At 42.3% G+C, this 25,340-nt stretch overlaps 1 protein-coding gene across 3 annotated transcripts in view; it reads left to right on the plus strand.

Annotated features, from left to right (window-relative positions):
* The first annotated feature begins 610 nt into the window (after nt 1-610).
* Nucleotides 611-25,340, plus strand: part of MYO1C (myosin IC) — a 59,712-nt gene continuing 34,982 nt past the window's right edge. The window contains exons 1-2 of one of the 3 annotated variants that reach the window (XR_009960402.1): nt 611-678; nt 3,747-3,950. Coding sequence is in view for 1 of the 3 variants with exons in the window: in XM_062592356.1 (XP_062448340.1) it covers nt 3,876-3,950 (75 nt within the window). In the remaining 2 variants the exon portion in view is untranslated. Of the gene's footprint in view, nt 679-3,746; nt 3,951-6,068; nt 6,132-25,340 lie in introns of those variants that run through there. The other 2 variants (XM_062592356.1, XM_062592358.1) reach the window with 2 other exon arrangements.

The raw sequence follows: 25,340 nt of genomic DNA on the forward strand, positions 1-25,340 counted from the left end.
TGCATCTGATTATATGTGGTGGTTCTCTGTGTCTTTTCTTCCCCTGAGAAACTACTGCAGTGTTTGGAAACTCTTCCCCCTATGAAGTTCTGTACAGACTCAGGTTATTTACGTTGATGTTCTTCATAGTACTTCCCATCGATGATAGAAGAGTATCTTCTGTTACCAGTATTTCTATTTTGAATAATTGGGAATGTCTTTGAATTTGAGACCTTATTTAGTAAGACAAATTTTTTATGGCTTAAACTTCTTCAGTTCTAATCATTAATTTGGGAAATTTTATTCTGTCAGTAACACTTTAAAAGATGGAATGAAAAAGGAGCTTTAATGGGAGGTGGTGAAATACAGGTGATGTTTAATCCTATATTAGGCTCAGTCTCATGCTGATACAGGTGTTGTTTGTGATTCTTCAGAGAAACAGAATTCTGAGCAAAATAGTCTGTCTGTTGATGAGAGTAAGTTTAACCTAACTCATGTTTGTTTCCTCATTTTATTTAGTATGCTGTGAAATTTTTTTCAAAATCAGCTTCAGTATCTACTTCAACTGGTTTCTAACTAGAGGTGAGATCAGCAAAAGAGGCTGGCGGAAAGGAACTGGATGAATGATAGCTGACAGTAACGCCGTAAAAGAAAAGAATTGAAGTGCTGTTCTTGGCCAGGGGAAACAGTAAGGAGGAGGTGCTCACTAACATTTGCTTTTCCCAAAGCATTCTGTCTTCTCTGTTGCACTTCTAATTTCCCTCTCATGTACTGAGTTTTTCAGTCCAGTTGAGATTTTGGTACTTTCTTTGGAAAAATTCTTAAACTATCTAAATTACATTCTTTATTTTTAAAAGCAGGTTCTTCCAAATTCAGTTTTTTACAGGTTACATGATTTGAAATTTTCTTGTGAAAGAGCTGTTATACTATACTTCCTACTTTTAATATTTTTGTTTTATTGTAAATTTCATATCAATTCACTTCTATCTGTGTGTAACTCCTCATAATTCCCTGCTGTTCCATGGTTTATTTTAAAATGGGAAAGATGTCTATCAAGGAATGTTAGCCAATGTAGCGTTATTTAACTTCCATATAGGATATTTTACTATATATTACTATATAATCTAATTATAATACTATATATTTTTTTTACTACTATTATAGGATAATTTAACTTCCATATAGGATATTTCTGAATCCAGGCTAACTGCAGGATATGCAGTGTATCATTGCACATAGATAGTACAGCTCTGTGTAAACAGGAAATATTTCTAAGATGTCTCGCATGTTTGCTAGACCCTAAAAATACACTTTGATAAAGACTATTGTTTCTGCTACCACTACTTCCTTCTCTGCTCTTGAATGCTAAGTGACACTCAGATGAACTTGGCTTAATTAATATACTGCAGTGGAAAGGCCAGTCCAACAAAGCTTGAATTAGGTTTTCCTTGAGGGAGGAAATGATACCTTTTTTGAGAAGTCTATGTTACTATCAGGAATATTTCCAATGGTTCTTCCTATCCTTGGATATAGGGCATTTGCTGTTAGAATGTGATCACTGAGGGTTCCTTGTACTCACTACTATGTAAATACCATTGTTGTTAACAACATTAGAACTTAGGCTTTAAACATGTAATATTCTTGTTTTCTTGTATCTACTTTTTCTTTCCCCCTGTACAAGCCTTGAAAGAAAAGGGGAAGAAATATTCTATGGAAGGATGGAAGTTTTTGAGGCTGGTTGTCTATGTACATAGCTTTCTTTATTTCATCCTCTTATTCTTTAACTCTGTTTCTTCAGAGACAAGCTCAAATACTAGAGTTTTATAGTATACAGTCCTGCAGAGTAAGTTACACTTTGTGCAGCTGCTTTGTTCAGCCATGGTAAAGGTACAGTTCACCTGATGAATCTGTGCAGTATATGGAAATTGAGCTACTCAGGGGAACTATACTGAACTTGCCTGTTCACTAGCTTCAACTTAAGAAAAATCGTGTGTGTGAGAGTATACAACTCCATCCCACCTTCCTGTATGGTAGAACTGTTGTCTTTCTGTCACAGGGTCTTTGTGGTTAATAGGAAGAGCATCTCATATATGCAGCCTAGAAAGTAGCAAGAAAACCTGTTCTAGGGGGTGTTTGGCACACAGGTTGGAGGAATTGCTGGAGGAAAGCAATGAAGGAAGAAGTAGTTTGGGATCTGGGAATGTAAACTGACAAGAGGAAATGCAGAGATGCAGGAGGAATTAAAAAAATAAGAATTTACTAAAACAATAAGAAAAACGTAGTAAATATTTTTAGCTGTTAACCACACTTTGAATCTGAAAGTTGTCAGTTGGAGACGAGATGTCAGCCTCACCTAAGGAACGTTTCAACATTGTTTGACAAAGAAGTGCTTTAACCATGGTTTCTCCTTTAACACTTTAATGCTTGGTCTTTGCAGAGATACCTTGTGTTTTTCTCCTCTCCTATTTTGTTTTCCTTTTTATATTTTTCTTTGGCCTCTTTCTACTTTCTTAATCCTCTTTTTTTTTTTTCCTCTTGTTCTCACTCACTTGTAACCTATTTTGAGATACCTTTTTGCACATAATTCCAGTAACTGCTTCATAGATGTTATTCCAGTTAAATAGCCCTCACATTCTAGAATATTAATATTTGTAATTTCTTTCTGTGGAAGGATAGATATGATAAGCTAGCTATTGTTCCATATTATTGAGAATAGGACGATTTTGTTTGAAGAAGTGATGGTACTGTGGGGTTTTTTTTGTTTTGTTTTTTTAATATGACAAAATAGCTTTTTCAGTGGAACAGTATATTTAAAAGTAAATGGTCCAACTCAGCAATTATTTCTCTAGTCAATCTTATATATAACACTTAAGGGCAGTGTGAGGATAACTTCAGATACGAAATGCAGAAGAGTAACAGGACATTTCTTTTCTTTTACAGAACAGAGGGGTGTTCACTGTGTCTGCTCTTAACCAGTATTTGGCCATTAAATGTCACATTTAAGTTTAACATCCTGGTAGTTTTTGACAAGCATTATCTGGAAGTGATGTATAGTAAAGAACTGAGAACTCAGACTTAGCTGTTCGGAGTAGATTGAAAGAATTGTCCCTAAAAGCAAATCTTGAAATAACTGATATCTAGACTACATTTTTTTCCAGTTATTTGCATGCTATCTGCACCTATTGGGGTGGATGAGGGGGAGAAGGATGATAGGTCTAGATGCTACATTAATGAATGACTTGACTATATTAAAGCTCTTCAGTTGTACTTAAAACAGCATTTACTAGCTTTTTTTCTCATGTTCGTGGTAGGAAATCTTGTACAGTGCAAATTAATTTCCTTTTTCTTAACTGGTTAGCTACTCAAGCATTTTATCTCTACAGTACTTTGAAGAACTTCCTGTAGTTACCATGTGAGCAATTAGTATTTTTTTAAATTGCTCTGCCTTTTTAAATCAAATATATTCAGGACAAAGAACCTTTCCTACATAAAATCTCTGGGTAGATTTGTAGTCTACCAAAGGGTTCTTTCGTGCTAATACCTATAAAATGGCATCCGCAGCAGCTTGACTTTTCTAAGTCCACTGGGACTAAAATTAAACATCAACAGAAGTTTGCAGCAATAAACACAAACATAAATTTAGGTTTCTTGGAACTGTCTTGACACATTGTAACTAGTGGAAGCTAGTTTTTGAACTTAATTGTTGTTCCAGATCACACTTGCACTTAGTATAAATACAAAGGCTTCATCTCTTCCTCTCACAACAGGGCTCTGAACCAAAGGTTGCACATAGACGGAGGGCTCTCCCAGACTATTCTGTGAATTCTGCTGCAGTGCTTTGAAATTGGAACTATCTGTAAAGAACAGAGAGACTTACTAACTTAAGCCTTGTAAAGATGGAATTGCGGATTGAGCGTATTCCTACAGGAGAAATCATCCGTGTTGTCGGTCACAATGGAGAGCGCAGGACTGTAAGCCTGTTTTTTACTGTTCTCTTTTTTTTCTTTCTTGCTGTAGTCTTATTTACAAGATAACTAACTTAATGACCATTGTCCTGAGCTGCAGACAACAGCAAGGGGGAAGAATTCTGTTCGATTAGCCAGTGACATGATTGTAGTCATGTTTTAAACAATTTTCTTTCACTATAATGAAATTAGTAGCAATGAATTTTAATATTAAGTGATTGGGAGTTTAGAAAATGATTAAAGTGTATTTCATGTTAATGATTTCATTTTACTATAGTTGCTGTGAACAGCAGTTCATGCCATGGCCCAGTAGTATTGTCTGTATCAGAATTTTAGAAGAACCTTCAAAGTAAGAAGGGAAGCAGCTTTGAAAAAGAGTACAAACATATCAAAGGAACATTATGGCCATCTTGATGAACTACGTATACTGTTGTGACTTAGGATCAGGATTTTGTATGTAAACATATAAATGGAAAATCTGGGTGAACTATTTATTTCCAGTTTGACATGGCGAAGTTAAATAGTTCAGAAAGACGTAGTATTTTTCTAGTAATAATTTCAGTTTTGAAGACTTGGAATGAATGGTGGTTCTGTGTGTTTTGTTTTAGAATATTTGTATACTTTAGTTAAAAAGGGTCTAAAGAGAAGGAACAGTTTTAAAACATCTTTAAGTCCCTCATATTTAAAAGTCACAGGTGGTATTTTTCCCCTTGTTGTCAAGGCTTCATTTTCTGGATATGAAAATGTGATTGTTGATTATGACTAATAATGCAGCTTATTACACCAAGAGGTGAATAACTCGCATTAAAGAAAGCTGACAGCTCATCCCGTTCTGTAATTGCTCATCTAATATGTATAAACTGGTACTTAATACACAGCTGAAAAAGATGCAGTAGGTTTTAAAGCTGCTTAAGCAATAGTTTTATACCTAAATGCAGCTATGTATTTATGTCTGTATCTTTGTCATAGGTGCTTGAAAACTGTTTAATATACCTCTTTCTGGTAACAGAATTGCTCTGGGCAGAGCCATCACATACTAAAGCACACATCTCTGCATATTGCTCCAGTTTCCTAGCATTGTCCTTCTAGTAAGTAATCTGAAACTCGATCTGAAAATCAGCTAAGGCCTCTACTGTGTGGATTACACAACTGTTAGGCAGAGCCACTTTCTTTCCAAAAAATCCAAGACAATCTTTGTTGGTGCGATCGTAGCAATAGAATAGCAATCTGCTATTCTTTGGTTTCCAGTAAGTGGCTGGGGAGTGTTATTGACTGACTTCTAGTGAGAGTGGAGGACACTAGCTGGACTGAGAATCCCCCAGGGAACTTCTTTCAAACCTTACCCTGAATAGCATGTGCTGGGATCCTAGGCACAGGCTCTCTGACTAAATACCATGGAGAGAAATACAGAGAGAAAAGCTCTCTAATTAAGAAGTTTTCAACACTCATGAACAGCGCATAAAACTGTAATTTGCTACTTTGAGAATAGCATGTGTATTTATCACGGGCAGTGGGTGCTGCGGGAATGCCTGGAGAGAGGTGGTTGCGCTTTACTACAAAGAGACTCTTATAGCTGAAAATACTTTGAACCGTTGCTGGAATGGGAAGTGCACAGCGTTACTGTTTCAACTCTGTAGGGTTCACTCGGTTAGAATCAAACGATCAGCAGAATTTCCCGTGGATCTTGGTGAGGCTGCGACCGCTATTTGACGTGCCGAGGGGATGAACCAAGATGCTTATTGCTGCACAGAGGTGAGGGTCAGTACGAGTTCTCTCTGGCTCTGGGGAATCACAGCAGAGCCTTTGGCCTTATCCGAAAGGTGCCCACCTGGTGGCTCCCCCAAACGGACCCCAGTGGGGAGGGGACGGTAATGTGACCATCTCTGCTCGCGTTTTTTCTCTGTTGTGCGGCTGGAGGAGGCAGGTGCCTGCGTAGTTTTAAGTAACGAGACCGTGAGCTCTCGTTACTTGGCGGCAGGATGCCGCTGTGCCCCGCCGGGGCGGGTGGCGGCAGGTGAGGGCGGAGGCAGGGCCGGGGCCGCGGCCGGGCCGCCGCACTCCGCATGCCCGGCGCTCGGACATGCTCACTAGCGGCGCGGCGCGGCGCGGGCTCCCGCGGGCAGGCGGCGCCGAGGCGCTCGCGGAGCCGCCGCAGGGCCCCGAGCGGCGCGGAGCGGCAGCGCGCAGGTGAGCGGGGCCGGGCCGGGCCGGGCCGGGCCGGGCCGCGGGGGGCAGCCGGGCGGACGGGGGCCGCCATCCGCCGCCGCCGCCCCCGTGCGCGCTCGGCCGCGTGGCCGCGGGGGGCTGCAGCGGGGGGGGGGCCCCGAGCGGAGCCCCGCGGAGCTCGGGCGGAGCCGCCGCCGCCGCCGGCCCCCGAAGTCAGCGGCGTTCCCCGAAACTCCTGAATTTCCGTGATAGAAGCAAACGACCCTTGCAGAGCAGCGGGCATCCCGGCGGCGGCATGGCATGGCTCCGGGAGCCCGCAGCGGCGTGCCGCCCCCTCCGTCCGTCCGTCCGTCCCCCCTGCTTCCGTAATATTGCAAAATCCACGCTGGGAACTCTTCCCGGCTTTGATCGCAACGGCTGCGAGCTCCGGGCCGCGGGGCCGCCCGCCGAGCCTGGCCGCGGCCGGGCCCGGGCGGGGCCGGGAGCGGGGCCAGCGCAGGCTGCTCCGGCTGAAACGTGGCCCCGGGTTGGGGGCGGGGGGGGGGGAAAGGGTCTTGCTTTGGCCATTTTCTGTACGTGACCAACTTGGTTTACGTGTTTGGTGCCGTTGTGCCGGCGATACGCTCCGCTATGGGCAGCGCGCTTACCGGAATAACTCATTTGCTGTCGATTTTTCAGGTGCCTTGAAATCACTTTCCTCCTACAGCCAGTATTATTGGTCTGCTTTCAGAGGTGCCCAGCACCGTAACTTCTGCAGCTTGGATCTGCCCAAGGGCCCCCTGTGCTGTGATAGTTTTTGTGTCAGTCTTCCCCCTTCCTAATGTACCTGGCATTAATTGCAGCAAGTGTCGGATGGTGATTTTGGGAAGGCCTCCGACTCTGTGCCGAATGGATATCTTGTTCCAGGAGCTTGAATCTTCAAAATCTTAATCCAGTTTTAACAACTTACTTGTATTTTAGGGGAGGGACTACAGAAGGAAAATACCTCTGAGATACAATCCAGAGAGCACTGTGGTATTTAGTCTTCACGAGGCTGTTGCTGGAGTTGGAAGGCTTTTCCGGAGCTTCTCGTAGGTGACAACTGTTTAGTTTTAGCAAGTGACAAATGAGAAAAATTGCTTAGTTGGGGGGACAAGCTGTGAAAGCAGAGCCACATCACAGAGTAGCTTGGAAAGGAAGCATTTTTCTTTCATCTCCTTTTGGAGCAATAGATAATTACCAGCTGTCAACACCTTTTGAAAACTGTTTTAGAAACTCCCTAAGGCACGCAGAACTGATGAGTTCTTAATTTTTACTATAGGCCCTGGTATGGCAACTACCTCTCCAACCTTTGAGGATTTTCAGTTTTCATACAGGGGAGTGCTCCAGGAGAGCCACTTTTATTGTGCTTATTCCTTGTAGATGCATTAGTGAGGCAGGCGGCCAGCTCTTCTCAGGAAGCATTAATGCAGTGAAAGCAAGTACTATAGGTAAATGTGAAATGCTAAGAAAATCTATTATGACAGACTGTTCTGGGGGGACAAATCTCAAGTACTTTGTTGCAACTGAGCCATGTTCTGCTGGGAAAAGAAAGCTCTTGTAGCCTTTAGAGCTCTGCCCTGCGTTATTTAGATATGCTTTGATACCTGGAACAATAGGGTCAATACCTTTTCTGTTTAACGTATATCTTCAGTATAGTCTGTCGTATATTAAATTTCTGTATTGGAAGATGATATAGGTTAGTATTAGAACTTCTGTGTCACTCGTGCGTATGTGGACAACTTTCTCTGGCAGCTTTTTTCTTTAGGAATGAGCTTGATCACATGTGAGTGACCAGCTAGCTGTTCTTCACTGGGACACTTGCAGCACTTCAACCAGTATGTTGACCTTGGTCCAACGCAGTCACCACCCTTTCTGCAGTGCTGATCAGCAACTGATAGTAAATGGATACAGAGTTTTAGCATTTCGCAGTGCCTTTGGAGTGCGCCTGTATTTGCCTTCTAGACAGTAAAGTCCTGGAGCTGGGAGATGCAGCAGCCTGCAGTTACTGGAAAGTTTTGGTTTTGTTACCAAATGAGCAGTGTAATTGCTGGTGGCGAAGCATGTGGATGTTATGTCAAAATGTGTTTTCATTTTAGCTAGGAAGTGGATGGTCTATGAATCACACGTTCACACACATTCCACTTCAGCTGCCCCCCTGCCACAAATAGATTTTTTTTTCTCCATAAAAGAGCTTTCTGAAATCACTGTTAGGCAAAAAGATGCATGCAGACAAAAACACAATTCTAATGGCATTCAGCCTGCTATTTAGATACAAACTGTGCCTTAGAAGCTATAGCTACTTTAAAAGGCTGTGCCTTTAAAATTATGGTTTCAGTAATTTTTTTGGAGGCACTTTCTGGCAAAAATTTACCATAAGTATTTGACATTCTGTGTTTGGTTGTAGTATTCTTGTCTCTGACCAGAAGTTTCACTCCTTCTAAGCCTAATATAGCAACATTGTCCCATTCTTTGAAATAGTGCATACTCATAACTGGAAAACAGCCTTTAGAGAGATTTTGAGACTTTGGGAAGCCTTTGTATCTTAGAAGGTAAAGTTACATTTTGTTAGTAGAGGGATCTGTGGTGCCTTATGCCAGCTGACAATCACCGAGTGCATTTGGCCATTTTGCTAATGAAGAGCAGCATTACTGGAGCAGCTCTCATTCAGCTGGAGAGCAATGTTTGTCAAAGGGTTTTCATGTGCTTACAATTGTGTTTTCACTGCCACCTGCTCTCTAGTCTAACTAGGATATTTGTGTCCAGAAAGTATCTTTACTTCAGAATTTTAACAAGTTGAGAACAGAAAAGAGCAAAAATTCATCTCTTTTACTTTGATTATCATATATGGCTGAGATGTTCAGAAAAGTCCGTATCTAGTTGTATAATAAGGAGATAGTGATCTATTTAACTTAAAAAAAAAAAAATAAATTCAACTGAAATAGAATAACTGGAACCACAGAAGTAGGAGGAAAGCTATTTTCCATTCTGAAATATGTCTTTGTTTAGTGCTGCATGTTGGGTTCTTAAAACTTGCTAAGAGTAACTAATAACTTCTACGTTATGCAGTCTACACTGAGTCATTGTTTACTCAGGGAAATGGCTTTCAACAGCTAGACTTGTTTGCTAACTTTAATAACTGAAACACGCAGTTCCACACGTTACAGGGCAGCACTCTATAATCAAAATTCTTAAAGAACAAAAACTGATACATATTTGCAACACTCCACAATGTTGCATTATAAGTAGTATTTCTACAGTTTCTGTTTTTATCAGGAACTTTTTAACAAAGGCAGACGTGTCCAATGGAATGGCTTTAACAGGAGAGAAGATTTATTATGCAAAGTTACTGTAATACTTTTCAGAGAAATTTCATCCATCCTTCCAAATTAGAGACCAGAAAGCTTTGTTCTCTGTCCATACGTTTTGTTGCTTGCAATAACAGGTTGTCTTACAATCCTAGGATTTTAGAGGCTGTTCAGAATTGCTGCTTCTGCACCTTGCGAGGGAAAGCCACACCTTTGCATCAGGAAGCCAGGAACTCTGTCTCCAACTTGGAGCTTAGATGGCAAAACATGATTCTTCTGCCTTAGCAAGCCCTGAAGTTCAGTTGGGAGAGGTTTATTGCCTTTTTTGACTGCCTACTAATTTGTGTTAGCATGCTACTTTCTCACAGATTTTTGCAAGTAGCATTCCTATCTACTCATTACATCTATAAACATTAGTATTATAACCTAGGTTTGTGTACCTGATGTTTTTCAGTGTACTGAGCAAACAAAGCTAAGTCTATCCAATGCAATGTAATAGGCTTGTGCTCCAGTGCGCATGTGGGAATAGAAGTGGGGGCAGCTAAGCGTGCCTGACTTGCATGTGAAGGAGCAGTGTGGGAAGAGTGCTTGAACTGTTAAAATGTAATGTTCTTTTGAAGATATTTCGGATCTTCCTTTGGACTTCATACATTTCTGAAGTTCACAGTCAGTTCTTTTTCCCTTTCTTCAGATCTGCTAAGCACCACATAATTAAAAAATATTGCAACTTGGGACAGGAGATTCGGAGCTATATGATGACTGGAAAAGTGTAATAATATATAATGAAGAAGTTTTGTGATTCATTGCACCTTTCAAACAAGAGGAAAAGATATTTATCAGATTTTTCAAGTAAACCAAACACTTAATTCTGAATAGTGTATTCAAAATATGTATTTCTAATTTCTCCTCAAAGCAAAGTTTTTTTGGCCACAGATTTATTTGAACACAAAAAGGAGAAGTTAAGGGCTTCTCTGAAAATGAGGGCAAGTGTGAAATATGTAACTTCCAAAGTACCCCATTTTATTTGTGCTTGGATTTATTACTCTTAAAGTTGAAGGAGTGGATCAAAAACGAGTTTTGCGGAGAAGTACAGAGTGTGTTTTTGTGAGCCTGATGGTAGTGCTCTGTGGGAACACAGATGATTTCTAATTTTAATCCTGCTGCTCTTCTGTCTGGAAAGCTAGTGGGTAGGAACTGGACACAGTAGCTTATGGAGCCATTAGCAAAGCTGAAACATGCACATTTGATAAAAAGTGCATGGTGGGGTTTTGCATCACCCCTGAACCCTATGAAAACATTGCTCTGAAATGCTCTTCTACAGGAATGCCTTTAGGTGACCCCACTGATGTGACCAGTCAGAATTTCTCACTTGTGAGAAGTTAACTGCTCAGTGCTGTGAGAGTCCTAGCCAGGTTTGGAGTTACTGACAGTGCTGGTGTGTTTTCCTGGGCGTAAAGTCGTGCTGTCACAAGTGTAGGATGTCTGGATGGAAGCTAGCTTGTGTCCGCTAAGCTGGAGTGGAGGCAGAGAAGTAAAAGTGTGTCTGCGCGTATCCAGGTTAGACCCTGCTCCTTGGATAGGAATCTTCATATATTCATGACCCTTGGTGGATTTGCGTAGTCTGTGCTAGTTGAAACCTGTGACATAGATCAGCCCAATCTCCTTTTGCCCTCCTGTATGTCTCTGCAAACTCCTAAAATAGTGCATTTACACACCATATAGCTGAAGAAAATTAAAGCACTACTTTATGAAATAGTTTAGGGACAGGTGCATATACCTTGACTGTCTCATTATTTCTGATGACGCTTGGCTTCAGCAGTTACAATTCTGGTTTTCATCATAAATGTGTCTTTAAATTAATTGAAATCTTTGTCTGTACAGAGATGCAGTAGTGCTGTCTTAAAAAAGATATTTTTTAAGACTATTCAAGGTTATCCTTTAACATCACCAAGAAGATGACTGTTGAATTCCCTCGAGAAATAGTGCTCTCAAGATTGCTTATGCTGGGAGTGGAGAAACCAGCTAGGAACAATTTGGATAATGGAGAGGGATAATTTATGCACTTTTATGAGGTGTTTCTTAAAACTGATGAGTTAGTCCCTAGAACGTTCAAAAACCACATGACTGCATGAGTGATGCAGGCACAATATCTTTTTACGTGATATAATTGAAGAATACATGGTTTGGTTATAAGCCATCTGCATATCTGGGCAAAACTTTAGGCATTACTCATCTTAAATACAAACTAACCTGATCTGAGAGAATTGTGTCCTGATCCAGCGAGGCGGTATTAAGGAAAGACGGGCAAATCAAAGAAGAAGAATGCCTTGGAGAGGGAGTTGTCCTTCCTGGAGATTGTTGTAGACAGGGGCCAGCTTGGGATCTTTTTGCTGTGTTGGTGAGAGTTACTGAAACGGTGAGCATGTGGTGCTGGGTCCCTGGCAGGTGGTGCTGGAAGTGAAGGCTGGTGTGCTGTTCTGACAGCTTGGGCATGAGGTCGTCATGTGAAGAGGAGGTGTTGCAAAAGATGCAAAGTTCTGTGTGTAAAAAAACTTGTGGAGAGAAAGAGTGTGTTTAGTCTTTCTCCCTTAAACTGAAACCTGATCAGCTGCCAAGTGTCTGTGTCTGCTCTAATGGTTCTGTGTCTAGGGGGAAATGTAGAGAAGCTCCTTCCAATCTCAGCTCTGGAATATGTTTACCTGGAAACTACTATTATCCAAATAACTTTCTTAGCTCAGCTTACACTGAAAGGAAAATTCCTGAAAGTGGCTTGGTGTAGGATGGGAATGCGAACTATGTCCAGGCTGAAGTCCGTGGAACTCAAAAGCTGCACGCATGTGACTGTTTACTTTTTTTCTAGTCTTCATAAGTTGTTTGTTTGTCATCAAATGCATTTTTGCCTGAAATACTAATTGTTTGCCATCAGAAATAGGCAGCTTTTGTGAAAGGATCACATTGCTCCTTCAGTTGAAAATGGGGAATGGACAAAGGCAGATGCTGTTGCAGGTTGAGTGTGTGTGTCCATAAAGAAATCTTCTCTGAACATTGAACCAGCAGGGCATTACTTTCAGAGAAATGTTGTGTTGTGACAAATCTTGCATTTTATTTTGGATAGGTTGTAAAGGTAAATTCTAGTATAATAGTCTAGAAATGGCTGTCAGGTTGGACTTGGCCTTCTGTTTTGAACAGTGGGTTTCACTGGTTAGCTTTGCTAGAGCTGGGCCAAACTTCTGGAGATGCTCTTTAGGCCATGCTTTCCCTGGCCCCAAACTAAATGATCTTAATTGCAAACCACTTATCTAACTGGAATGGTTAATCAACACAACTGTGACACAGGGCGTGTCAGAGTAAAAAATCAATTGGTTGGTGCTTAATCGGCGGGCTGGATTGAGATTTGTAGCTGGATAGGGAATTGGAAGGTCCATTTGGGTCAGTAGCTGGCTGTGTGACAAGCGTGTGAAGTGAGCTCACCCATCACTGCCTTCCTCTGTGGTTGCAAACAGAGTCTAACATCATCAGCCCTCATTTCTGAGACATATTCCAAAAAGTACAAGTTCTTCACAGTCTTGTTGTGTAACAGGCCCATGTATTGGCCAGATGTATTTTCTGTTGGCAAATCTGGTGGAACATATGTACCCATATGTTTAGGGTCAGGTAATTTGTACTGTTGATTTCCTGATAGTTGAACGCTACAGTTGACAATCCTATAACCTCTAGTGTCGTTCCTAGCTGTGACCTGCTGGTGGTGATAATATATGTACATCAGTTCTCAGAGTTTTAATCATTTGGAGACATGCATACATGTAAAGGGTAGGGACCTAAGCAAGCAGCCAGAGGATCTTCAAGCTTCTTCTACTTCATTCTCAACTAAATGACCTTTTTTCACTTGTCTGTCCAGAAGATATATTCCCTCAGTATTTAAGGTGCAATTTCATGTCAGTTTAAGCTCATTTAAGTTGAGGTTACTGTAGTTCAGCAGTTCCGCACTCCCTGCCTTGTACCGGCACTTGCATCCATTTGACCCTTTGGTGAGCCAGCTGAAACAAAGCTTGGAGAGTACTAATCTAGCTGGAGGGGGAACAGCTTTCTGCTGCTTTAGTTCCCTGAACTGTCTCACTGCAGAACTGGACAAGTGTCAGTCACAGTACAGAGGAGGGAGTGGACCAGGACAAGCCTGGCTGAGGCTGAGCTGCAACGCAGCAAGGTCGGCCTAGGTGAGCTCGGAGCAGCCCGGGACTGTGCTCTGACAGCTCAAAGGACATTTTCTGTGTTCTCTCTTCACCCTGGAGAAGTGTCTGTAATTCCACCCTGTGGGGGTGATGCCTTGTGCAGCCACTTTCTTGTTATGCTACTGGTTTTGGATCCCTGAAATTGGTGGTAGGGGGGAAAAGTTTGAGGTTGGTAGAAGCTTTTGCAGTGATGCTGAGGGACTTCTGTGCCCTGGTGTGTGGGCTGACTGGCATCAAAAATTTCCAGTTTGTAGATATGGAGCTAGACCAGCTGTTTAGAACAGAACTGATAATTAGTTGTCTTCTAAACGTTGGCTTTATTAAGATTTACAAATAGACTATCCCAGCTCCGTTTCCTACAACGGGGATTCCTAAACTATAACACTACTTAGAGCAGTGCTGTAACCCTCTGCCCATGGAGTTCCTGCCTTGCTACTGGCCATTAACATGGTAACAGGCCAGGAAGAGAGAGCTGCTGATAAATCCTGGTGCAGGCAGCCAGGTATGATCGTGCTTGGACACTGAGCCAGGAGAAAATGGTGTTGGTACTGCCTCTTGCCTAAGCAGCACCCCAAGTGGCCACGGTCACAGTGAAGAGCGTGGCCCAAGCAGAGGGCAACAGCTGGGGACAGACATCACTTTGCCCTCTCTGCCACTTCCCAGAGCGTTGCAGTTTCTTCAAGGAGGTAAATGCCTACCAACTGGAGGGTCAGTATAATGGGGATCTGGCATGGAGGGAAGATGGGGATGCAGGGACACCCGCTTTTGCCCAGCTGTTCGACAGGTTTAAAGGTTCATGCAGCTTTGGGGCTGTGTGGGGCTCTAGCAGGGCACGTGTGTGGGGCGGTGGCACAAGGTTGCTGTGCTGTGCTGTCTGAGCATGACGTTGTGATCGACACAGGCAGAAAGGGTAGCGGAGAAGGAGTGTGTTTTCCTACCAAAACCTTTCGAGTGAGAGGTTGGATCTGGACATGTGCCCTTTCTGGCATATGCGCAGGTTTGTGCAATTTGTGGCTGCTGTTGCTCTTGCCACCGGTAGTGGCACCAAAGTAAATAAAATTGGGAACACCATCCCGCAACAGAAACTTTTAAGAGGCTATTTCTAGATGGAATTGAAACTCTGTATGATTTAGCAGACTACAGCCTCATTATAAAGGTAGGAGACAACCAAAAGTGATTTTAACTATAATTCTTTAAAGTCCTGTTGTTAACATGTAGTAGACAGGTACTATACTAGCAATCTGGTTAAAGAGACTTCATAACATAGCTTGGCAGTTGCTAGTGCAAGGCCATATTTTTATAGATATTCTATTGTGTTTTTTTTTCTTTCCACTCAGAAGAGAGAGATTCTGAACAAAGGGGATGAAAGAAACAGCTTGAAAAACGCATATACTGTGTATATGCGTACGCACAGGTTACTGCCCAGCAGACAAGTGGGAGCAACCGAGGCAGCAGTGGGTTGGCTTTTGGAGGACTGGGGCTCAGCTTCATAGGAAAGGGTAATACCTGCATGTAGCTGCTCCTGTGACCCATCAGCTGTCCCAGTGGTTCTCCAGAACATGGAATTTGTAGGATCGTTGGACAAGTATATGCTGCCTTTGTGTTGCCTGTCACAGACACCAGGAATCCAGAGAATGTGAAAGACTGTCTCAAATTGCAGTGCTGTGTGCTCCTTCCACTCCCTGTCTAGGGGCTACAGGAAGAAGGAAACAGGCTTGAAATACAAAGTCAGATCAGAGGAATTTGTGAATATATAGAAGATAATACCCGTCACTCACTTTATTTTGCCACTCCCACTCCCCTCCCATTGTGGAAAGTATGATTAAAGGCAGCCCTGACTGTCTGAACCATACATACATGCAAGAATGCCAGATTCCCTTCATTCCAGCCCGCTGACTTCAAGCAGGACTTGCTCTGACAAGCTGGAAATGAGGACTGGCAGCTTCGTCTGCAACTCAAAAGCTTTATCTCTCTTAGACACTCTTCCTAACATTTTCCACAAATACTGTCCTGCTCGTAGGAGCTGTTGTATATACAGGATGCCATCAAGCATTTATGCGTAAAGCCCTACATTGTGTAACTCTCCTTAGAACAGGCAAGGAAAAGTTAACAGAGCAATTGGCGCCAGGCCCTTAAGAAAGCTTGCTCTCCCTGCATTTCAGCCTCATTAGCTGGGGAGCAGTAGGAAGAGTCAGCTCTTCTCCCCCTACCAAGAGCTGCTGTTTTTTCCTGCAGTCCAGCCTTTGTCTCCCACTAGTAACACGTTCATCTGCAGCCTCCGACTTCCACAGCAGTCCATCATCTCGGCCTCTCTCTTTAGCCTCTGAACTGAACTGCCACCTGGGTATCCCTTCGCTGCTTCCCCATTTCATCACAGGAGGCACAAGTTCTTTACTTCTAGGATCATTCTGACTCCTCCAGCAACTTCTGCTTTCCTGTCTTTGCTTCCTAGAACTTACTTCACTGCTGCTTCTGCTCAGTGAGGATGCCAGCTGGGCACACCTGTTGGGTTTGGGGTGGTGTTTTGCATACACACACACATTTTGTATCTTTTAAGCTGTTTGCTTATGCTGCATATGCAGTCTTTCAGTTGGAGCACTTATACTGTCTGACCTATCTCAACTGATGATCTCAGCCTTCAGTAAATGCTTTTCTGGAGTGAAATATATTTGTGAGATGCAGTGGTGGCTCTAGAGTGTCTCTGTATCACTAAATGTAAGAAGGCCAAGCTCTTTTTGGGATGCTATTTTAGTTTCAAAATGAGTATGAAAGAAAGTGACTATATTTTTACACATATATAATATTAGCACAAGAATTTGAGATAATTTTAAGCTTAACACCGTAAGTCATGCACGCTGATATAAAAAATTACTGTAAGTTAATCAAGTTTGAGTAGTCATGATGGTTGTGCTATGATTTCTACTAAAATGGTATCTCTGATGTCATCCTACTTCTCCAGAAGCAGCTTGCCAGTGTTATTTTAGGTTGTGGGGGGTGTGTACATGTATATATTTGCTAAAAAACATAAAAGACTTACTAGTATCAAATGTCTGCCCAGTACTTAACAGATATTTGAACTTCACCATTGCCTGTGAGTCAACAAACTTTAATTTTTTCGGTCTGTTTTTGGTTTGTTTGTTTGTTTTTTTGTTTTTTGTTTTTTGTTTTTTTTTTTTTTTTTTTTGAGGGGGGGCAGTTTCCACAGAGGCTATGGCCTTGACTTATGGCCACATAACTAATCCTGTTAAGCAGAAAGGAGATCCCACTAGTCCCGACTCCAAATCCTCTCCTGATCATGGGAATGTGCTTTCTGGACATTATGTGAAAAAGATTGGTGAAACAAAGACTCTCGTTTTCCTCTTGCTGGGCTTAATAATGTGCAAAGAGCATGCTGCTCAGAAGCAGCGATAGCAGAGAATTGGAACCAGTGTTGTAGCTGGGGATTTTGCAAGAGAGGCTGCAATGAAGAAGCAGCCGTAGCATTTAACCTCTGTGTTTTATTCATCTGGAAGCAAGTGTAATTTAAATTGGCACCTCTATAATTGATGAAGTGTCTTTTTACCATTTGTTTAATTACCAGTTTCAATGCCTAGAAAGCAGTGGATCAATAATTTACAGTGATGAACTTCCCTGAGCCCTTCTGTTTTTCTAGTTCAGCCATACAAATGACTACTGAAACAAACCCCCAAGTTTTCGTGCTTCTCTTTCTCTTCAGTTGTGTTTAAAAAGTTTAACTCCTTTTTTTTTTTTTTTTTTTTCCAACACAGGGATAGTTTACATAACTGAAGCTGATGGCAGAACTTGCACTGATCTCCGTGAAGCAAGGTTAATCTAGGGCTTGCCATGCACGCTGTATGAACTTTTAGTTTTTTGCAATCTCCTGTCGTTATTATAGAGTGGCTAAGGCTCGGTTCATGCTGTTGCTGCAATAGCAAATGATGCTGTCCTGGCAGTATCTGGGAGCTGTTGGAGTAGAGAATTTGAGCAATGGGACTGAAGCTGCTGCCTGCGTTTTGCATACCCAGCTTCCATGAAATCTCTGAATTGCTGTCATTCCACTAGTGTAGTCTGCAATTCTAGTGGACTGTGGCCTTATGTGGAAGGGACTTCCATCTACACAGTGGTGTCCTCAAAGCAGAAAGTTACCTTTCACTTTTCTGCCTTGTCTTTCCTGATGTTCTCATTATCTGCTTCCACACAATTGGACATTTCTCCTTTCTTGTCTCTGAATCTTAGAGGTGTTGGTCCTCACTCGAGGACACTACGAGGGCAGAATGCTGGAAAATGGTTGGTATTTTTGGTAATGGTGTGACCTCCGCAACTGTCACAACAGCTGTTTATACCTGAGTAATAGGAGCTCTGGGAATTCCTTCACAAACTCTCATTTGAGTTGAAGATCACGGCCCAGAAGAAAAAGTTTTCTTTAACGTGATAGTTGTAGAGAGGAATACTGCTCTGCTGCCTATAGCTGCCTATTTTGTCTGCCTTGGCAAGATTTTTGTGGTTTCTCAGCCTCTCAGTGCAGGACTGGGTAAATCAGAGAAAGAAAGAAAGAAAAAAAGAAAGCAAGAAAGAAGGGATTTGGACCTGGCCACAGCTGAGGAATGAATGTTTCCATTTGCTGCATAGGCCCATGTTTATCCAGATGTGGAATATGCATTCCTGGGAACCACAAAGGAACAGGCCTCTGGGTTACTCTTTAGTATGCATTTTGTCTTTGTTTTTGATTAAATCTATGTCCCCAATAATGCAGAAAATCTTTAAAGTGCTCTGAGCAGGAAAGCGTAGTCCTCCTGAGTGAGCAGAGAACTGAACCCCTGTCTTGGAGATGTTATTTCTTATACTTCAAAGGATGCTGTCTTGCAAGCCAATGACTTCTTTTAAAAAATTTCAATGTGATTGCCCCTTCTTTTTCTATAAAAATTTTGATATAATGGAGTTTTGTTTCAATAGGAGAATTCATTCCTTAAAATATTGGAAAACATTAATTTGGATCATTTGGTGAGTGCAACATGATGCTAAAGGGCACTAGGGTGCCAGGGGATGTGAGATGTTCTGAAATGTCTGTATTTTCAGATATCCTGGCATACTTTTGCTGAGACAATGGCAACTCCTTATTCCCTATTTGCTGTTAACTGAGGATATACCTATTTAAGGATAAAAATGGTTGCAATTCACACAAAATTAAGGATTTTGCATTCGCTATGGGACCTCTGGGGTACTTTTGAACTGGTCAGAAGGAGATTACCTCAGACAATACCCTTCATCTGGTGGCTTTTACTCTCCTTTTCAGAAGCAAGAGAACAGACAGGGTAAAGGGAAGCAGTTCAGACACAAGCCAGCTGCAATATCATCTGCCCACGTGCTCCCCTTGGCTGCCAGGCCTCAAAGCTGACACGCTGCCAGATAGCCAGTCTGTACTGTGTGTCTACTTTTCTTTCCTCTGCTTTTGGAAGCCGCTTAGGCCGTTCCTTTTAGCATGATTTGGAATTTCTACAGATCATTGGTTATTCTTATTTTGGGTCTATGATCTAGTTTTGGGTTTATGACTCCAGTTTTACTTCAGACTAGCACTGACTCTTTTTTGCTTAAACTTTTCAGAGAGGACTTTGTGCCATCACAATAATGAAGAATGCTTTTTGTGGCCCTACAGAGAAGGGTTTGAAAGAAACTCAGTGCCATGTGTGTTCCTGATAGCTTTAATAGAACTTATTTATAACTTTTCACCATGGCAAAACAGCTGCCTTTCTTAGGCCAGCAATGTTGGTTTGGGACATGGGGAGGGCGAAAAAAAGTGGTGGAAGTACAAATTGTGCCTGTAAACTCTGTGCTCATAAGTCATCAAATGAAAAACTACTCAATCTATTAGAATATCTAAAGCATTGAATGTGCCCTTTTCCTGGGCTCCCGGAACTTGGCTCCACTTGATAGTTTGTAGTTTGCTTATGGTATTGCTAAGTTTGCATCAAAAGCGTCACACCTAGAAAGAAAATAAGAGTGTAATTTCTCCCAGATATATCCCACTTCTAGTATCAGAACAAACTGTCCCAAGAATACTTGCAGATTAATGACCCCTCCCCCTTAAGGAATCCGTAGACTTTATGTGGAACAAATCTATGCCCTTATATCAACATAAAAAATGCTTGTATCACTGTTTCCCTAAGCTTGGGTACAAATTATACTGATATATAAACTTTATACTATTTTAAACATTCCATGCTAAAGAACATGCTTAAGTCAAAGACACAAGTTAGCTTGAATATTTTGGAGGGAGGGATTTCTTTTTTCAAAGCTATTTTTCAGTGTCAGGTTGTCAGGTTTTGAGTGTGGTATATTTTAATGCACAACTGCATTAATGAAAATTAATGAAAAAAATGAAACTGGGGATACAACAATTAGAGTTTAGTAGTTTTCTGTAAAGCAATCTGAGATTGTAGGTAAATCCATTATTTGGATGTCTCTCAAATGATATGCAGTGACATAGTTAACAGTACTGTTGTTCAAATAATCCTCCCTAGAGTTCAGATTTTACCTGCTAAAGTAAATGAGGCAGCTTAAACTTACTGTTCTGATATCAGTGATTTTAGTCAGACAATTCCTATATTTGGAGAAGAACCTTGCAACTGTATCAGTGGCCAGTTCCCCAAGAAACTGAGGTAAGACTTTATATCTCATATAATTTTAATAGGGCCTGTTGATCCCTGCTCCCAGACTCCTGGCTTCATAGCTGTGATTATTCTCACTACAGGGCCAGAACAAATACTTTATTTCTCTTGGAAAAGTTTTTTTGAAACTGAGCAAACAAGTTATTGATTGCCTCCTAGGACATAAATAGAAAAGACAACAGCATTAGGGTCAAGATGTAGAATTGAGATTTTGTCCTGACATGTCATTAAATGCACAAGGAGCTATGTTCCCAAAATGTTGTTTTTTTTTTTTTTTTTTTTTTTTTTTTTTGGAAACTAATGAGCTTTGAGATACTACTGACCACAAGCGATTCCAGTGCATACAGTGCATACCATCTTTCTGCTTTATAATTGTTTTGCAGTAGTTGTTAAATAAGGAAAAGGGCAAAAGAAAGGTGTTTGATCTAAAATAACTACTTGTAGCAGGTTTTATCTAAGAATAATGACAAGTTTTGTTTTCTGATTCTTGAGGAAAAATTGCTTTTGCCTCCTCTTGTCTTTACCTTCTCCAGGCACATGAGAATGTGAAGAATTTCATTGGACAAAAATTGAAGGCTAGTTTAAAAGTCCTGAGAAATTAGGATATCCTTAAAGATAAGTCAAATGCCTAATATCCTCTTGGGAGGATTGCTAGGTGCGCTGAAAAGCTGAGCACACTCTTGGGTGCACGCCCTTCTCTAGCCACGTAGTACCGGGACAAGGCCAAGGTGTGAGCAACATGAGAGCCTGGCTGCGCTGGAGCAGTCTTCAGGGAGCAGCTTAGGGAACTGTAAATCTCTGACACCTTTCCGTCGGGATTGCAGAGCTCCTGACGCCATGGTGCAGGATCGTGCTTCTGCTATCGAACCTGTCTTTGCATCTCATCAACCAGCCTTCCATAAGGGAAGCTTAGCTTCCTTTTTTAAGGCTCTTGGCCCAACTTTGCTGTAGCAAACTGAGCATTTCTGATCAAGGAGGCCTAGCCAGCTAATACTTTGAAAATCTGGAGTGGGATTTGGCCTCAAAACCTGTAGAAGTTGTACAGATAACTCTAAAGGAGCTGTGGTTGTAGAGAGAAAACAGGTAGGAAGTTGCAAGGATGCTGATACAAAATTATTTGTATGTTCTGTCTCAAAGATCTATTCCTGTCAAGAAAAAAAATTCTGAGTGATAAACCTGCCTAGGAACATATAACGTACTCGTTTCCATGGCAGTTGTGGGAGTGTGTCAGTTTGGGCTTGTTCAGCAACCTTCGCTGCGCTGGGAACTGAGAGCTTCTGCCGTTATCCAAAGACAAGGCAGAGACGGAGCGATACCCCTGCCTGGGAAGCATGGGGAGACATCCCCTTGCTCTATCACTGACTCCAGACCAGCTCTTTGCGAGGCTTGCTGGAGGAACTCCCTTTCATTTGTATAAGATGAAGGAAAATCTGTCTTCAGCTGGGCGTGCAGGTTTTACATCTATTCAACTGATAGTAAAAAGGGTATATAAGAGCCAAAATTACCGCTCTAAATGGGAGCAAATGTGGCACCTTTGGTGAAAATTAGCTTGTTGTAGTTGCATGTAGCAGTTTGCTGCTGAAACTGTTGACCTGTAACTCATTAATATATAAAATTATTTGGAAATGCTTTGAAAATTAACTGGCACCCTTAATACATGCCAAACATCTTTAGAGTCTGCAACAAAATGAAGAAGGGAGAGCTGCCCAGGTCACACAACACGACAGCAAACTGTTGCACTCGTGGATCTACAGCGCAGGGCAGGTAGGCGGGGGAGCTGCGAGCCCTCCCTCCGGCACTGGCCCCTGGCACGTCGTTCCTTAGGGCACGGCGGGGGCTCGTGCTGCCCTTGCCGCATCAGAAGCGTGCTCGGCCCCGCTTCGTAGGCGTTACTTTGCAGCTTTAAGAGTCTGTTCTGTCTTTTTCTTTCCTTGAAGAAAAGCGGGAGCGTGATAGAAAGAGGACATAGCAGCTTTAATTTGTACATTTAGTTTTCTATTTTGGGCTGCGGGCGAGGTCCCTCTGTGCTTGGGAGGGAAGAGTCGCAGGTTAAATACTGCCCGGCTCGGCAGGGGCACACTAGGTTACTGCACGCCACCTTCCTGGAGAAAACTGCTGGGTCAGGAGCCCTGTCCTGCCAGTTGTGTCCCTCCTCAGCACTCTGGTATATTCTTCTTTTCCAGACTGCAAACAGTTTAGTGCTGATCTGGCCTTATATAGTAATTTCCTATTATTAGAAACATTTCCTTGGGATCTTGCTCAGGGAGTAGCAGAGGGAAATCCTGTTTCCTTCATCTAGCATGCAGGGAAAGCAACACTGCTCACTCTTTCTTATCTATCATCGGTGGAACAAGAAGTTTTTGTTATAATACGCTTTCCAGTCTCAATCCCTTTCCAACATTAAGCCTCTATTCAGAAATGCAAAGAGAAATTTGAAGGAATAGGAGCTGTCAGTCGCCAGCGTGAGCTCTAAAGCGCTGTCTGCAGCCTGTGAGTTTTGCCTGCTCTTTTTCAGCCATGTTCCTCACTGGAAATTTTTCTTCCTGATGCTTTGGAAAACTGATTCTCCTTTTCATGTTGCCCTGTGTGGGAAAAATACTACAACAGCACATTTCACCTGATTCTGCTGGTATTTGATTATCGGTAGAAAGCTGATGACTGTGTTAAGAGAATCTATTTGGTATTAAGGAGGGAAAAGTTTTAGGTTTGTGCACAGCAAGAACATATTTTTAGAGGAGCGATGGGTCACTGGGAGCACTGAGATATGCAGAGGCTCTGGACACTTAATTTTTCCTGTGAAAACATTTTTTCCCCTTAAAAGGAAGATGTAGGTCCTGCCACTGGGAGTGACTGTTTAGAAAGTCAGTCGTGAGGAATGCGCGTCAGCTGAGCGGAGCCGGGCCGCTCGCGCTCGCCGCGCTGCTCGTCCCTGCCGCGGCCTCCGCAGGGGAGCCGCTGGCGGGGATTACATCAAAGCGAGGGCAGCCCGGTCGAACCGGCGGCTGTTTTTCAGCCCTCGAGCGTTACCGCCGGATTCGGAGCGGGTCCGGTGTGCTTGTGCGATCAGCCGCGGTGCTGGCTTGCCTCGCTGTCCCGTAGCGCAAGCAACCGACCCGGGGCGTCCGGCCGCTACCGAGGGGGGCTTCGTCCTGACAGTCGCTGTCGGAGCCAGTCACCCGTTTCACCGATGCAGCAGAGAGCAACGAGGAAAAAATTATTTTAATTTGTTAGATTAACCCAGTTTCTCTTTTTCGCTCACGTCACAGACGCAAAATTATTGTGTTTGTGCGGGAGCCATAACTAAATACAAGTGCCGCATATGTGGTTTGTAATCTGCGGTCTTTCAACCGCGTCGGTCGGAAAGATCAAAACAGTGAAGGCGCTTAAGAGGATCGTGTGGGAAGCCTAAGGAGAGGTGTGCATCTCCCTGATTTTTTTGTAGTATTCCATTTTTTGGGCAATATTCTTCTTTACTTGCGAAAGACTGAGCTTGAGAAGAAGAGGAGTTTAGTGTTCTTACTGGTAAAAACTTTACTGAAACAAACAGGACTAGTATTGACAGCTTTAGGCATTACAAAATGTAAATTAGAATCTGAAATAATAATTTAAATACTTCTTATGTGTTTTCTGAGTTTCAACCCTTTTGGCCACACATTTTCAAGCTTTTCTCCATAATCAGGAAAACACTCTCACAAGGAATCACGGGAACCAGGCAATTGCTAACAAAGACGATGGCCCAGGGAAGAGATTTGGCCTGGTTTTTGAGCCTGTTCCAATATTTAATGTTTCTTCTTTGGCAAAGCATTGATTTATTCAGTTAACAAGCAGTCAAATGTTTGCTGGAACGTTGTTCTGCTCAGTATAGTATGGATAGCAGGATGCATTTGGTAGGCTGAAGAAATTTGCATTTTTTGGTTAAGACTTTTGTCTGACCTGTAAGAGGGAGTCTCTCAAATTCCTAGCCTGTTTAGGGTGGTTTGTTTCCCATGGTATCTTTGCCAAGTACTTTCTAATTATGGAAAGTATGTTATTTTGCAGTTCTTTTGCAAGGCAGATGTAATGAATATTTTAAAAATCCAGAAAAAATATATGCATTGAGAAAAGAACTTAATATCTTTTGCTTTTGGAATAATACGGCTGTGAACCATGGTGGCTTTGGCATGTGCTATTCACAAAGCAGCATCTTTTGCCTGCAGATTTATATAGTGCAGCGCAGTACAGGAGAAGACGATGGCTTGCAGATGCCGTTTTCCTGGGGCTGGGCTTGCGGGCGTAGCTTGGCAAGTTGCGCGGGGCTCTGTGAGCCTGTCGGAGCGGGGCTGGCAGGAAGGGTTTCCAGTCCTTTTGCTTTGACTGTGAAATTGTATGCAGGGAATCAGCAGCTTATCAGTAATGAGCAGAGCAGTCCCAGTGCTCTAATCCAAGGCTTATATGAGTCACTTCTAACTAGTGAGGCCTGGAAAACTTGATTCATATCTCTGCCTGTAGTTGCCGGTAGTAGTGATACAGACCTAGTCTGCCACCCTTAGTGCTGGTCTCTGTGTTGCTAGGAAGGAAGAATATGGGTTTATTGCCATAACAGTGCAGGATCAAGACCTTTTAAATCGAAATGCTGTCATCTCTCTCTGCTTCCTGATTCTTCTTATCTGCTAGATATTCTCCTAATTTAGACTAACCCACAGGCAAGAATGTTTTCCTCACCAACAAGCGTTGGGCAGTAGTTTGGCTACATAAAAAAAAAAATGTTTTTGAGTAAAGGTTCCAATTAAATGAAAGGTTTCTCCTGCCTGAAAGAGCTGCGGGAAATGTGTAAAAATACACTCCTGAAAAATTGGACTCTTGTATGTTTTCTTAGTGCAGTGCTTTCGGTGGTGAAATATGTCCTGAGGTTGTCAGGGAGTGGATACTATGGGAAAGGTGAAGTTGTTAAGGTGAAGATAAATGCTATGCTGATAGATAATTAAAAAATGTAACCTGAATTATTATGTTGACCTCTGTGGTGTTTGGCTG

This window comes from Rhea pennata, chromosome 20 (genome assembly GCF_028389875.1).
Source record: "Rhea pennata isolate bPtePen1 chromosome 20, bPtePen1.pri, whole genome shotgun sequence".
Classification (NCBI taxonomy): Eukaryota; Metazoa; Chordata; class Aves; order Rheiformes; family Rheidae; genus Rhea; species Rhea pennata.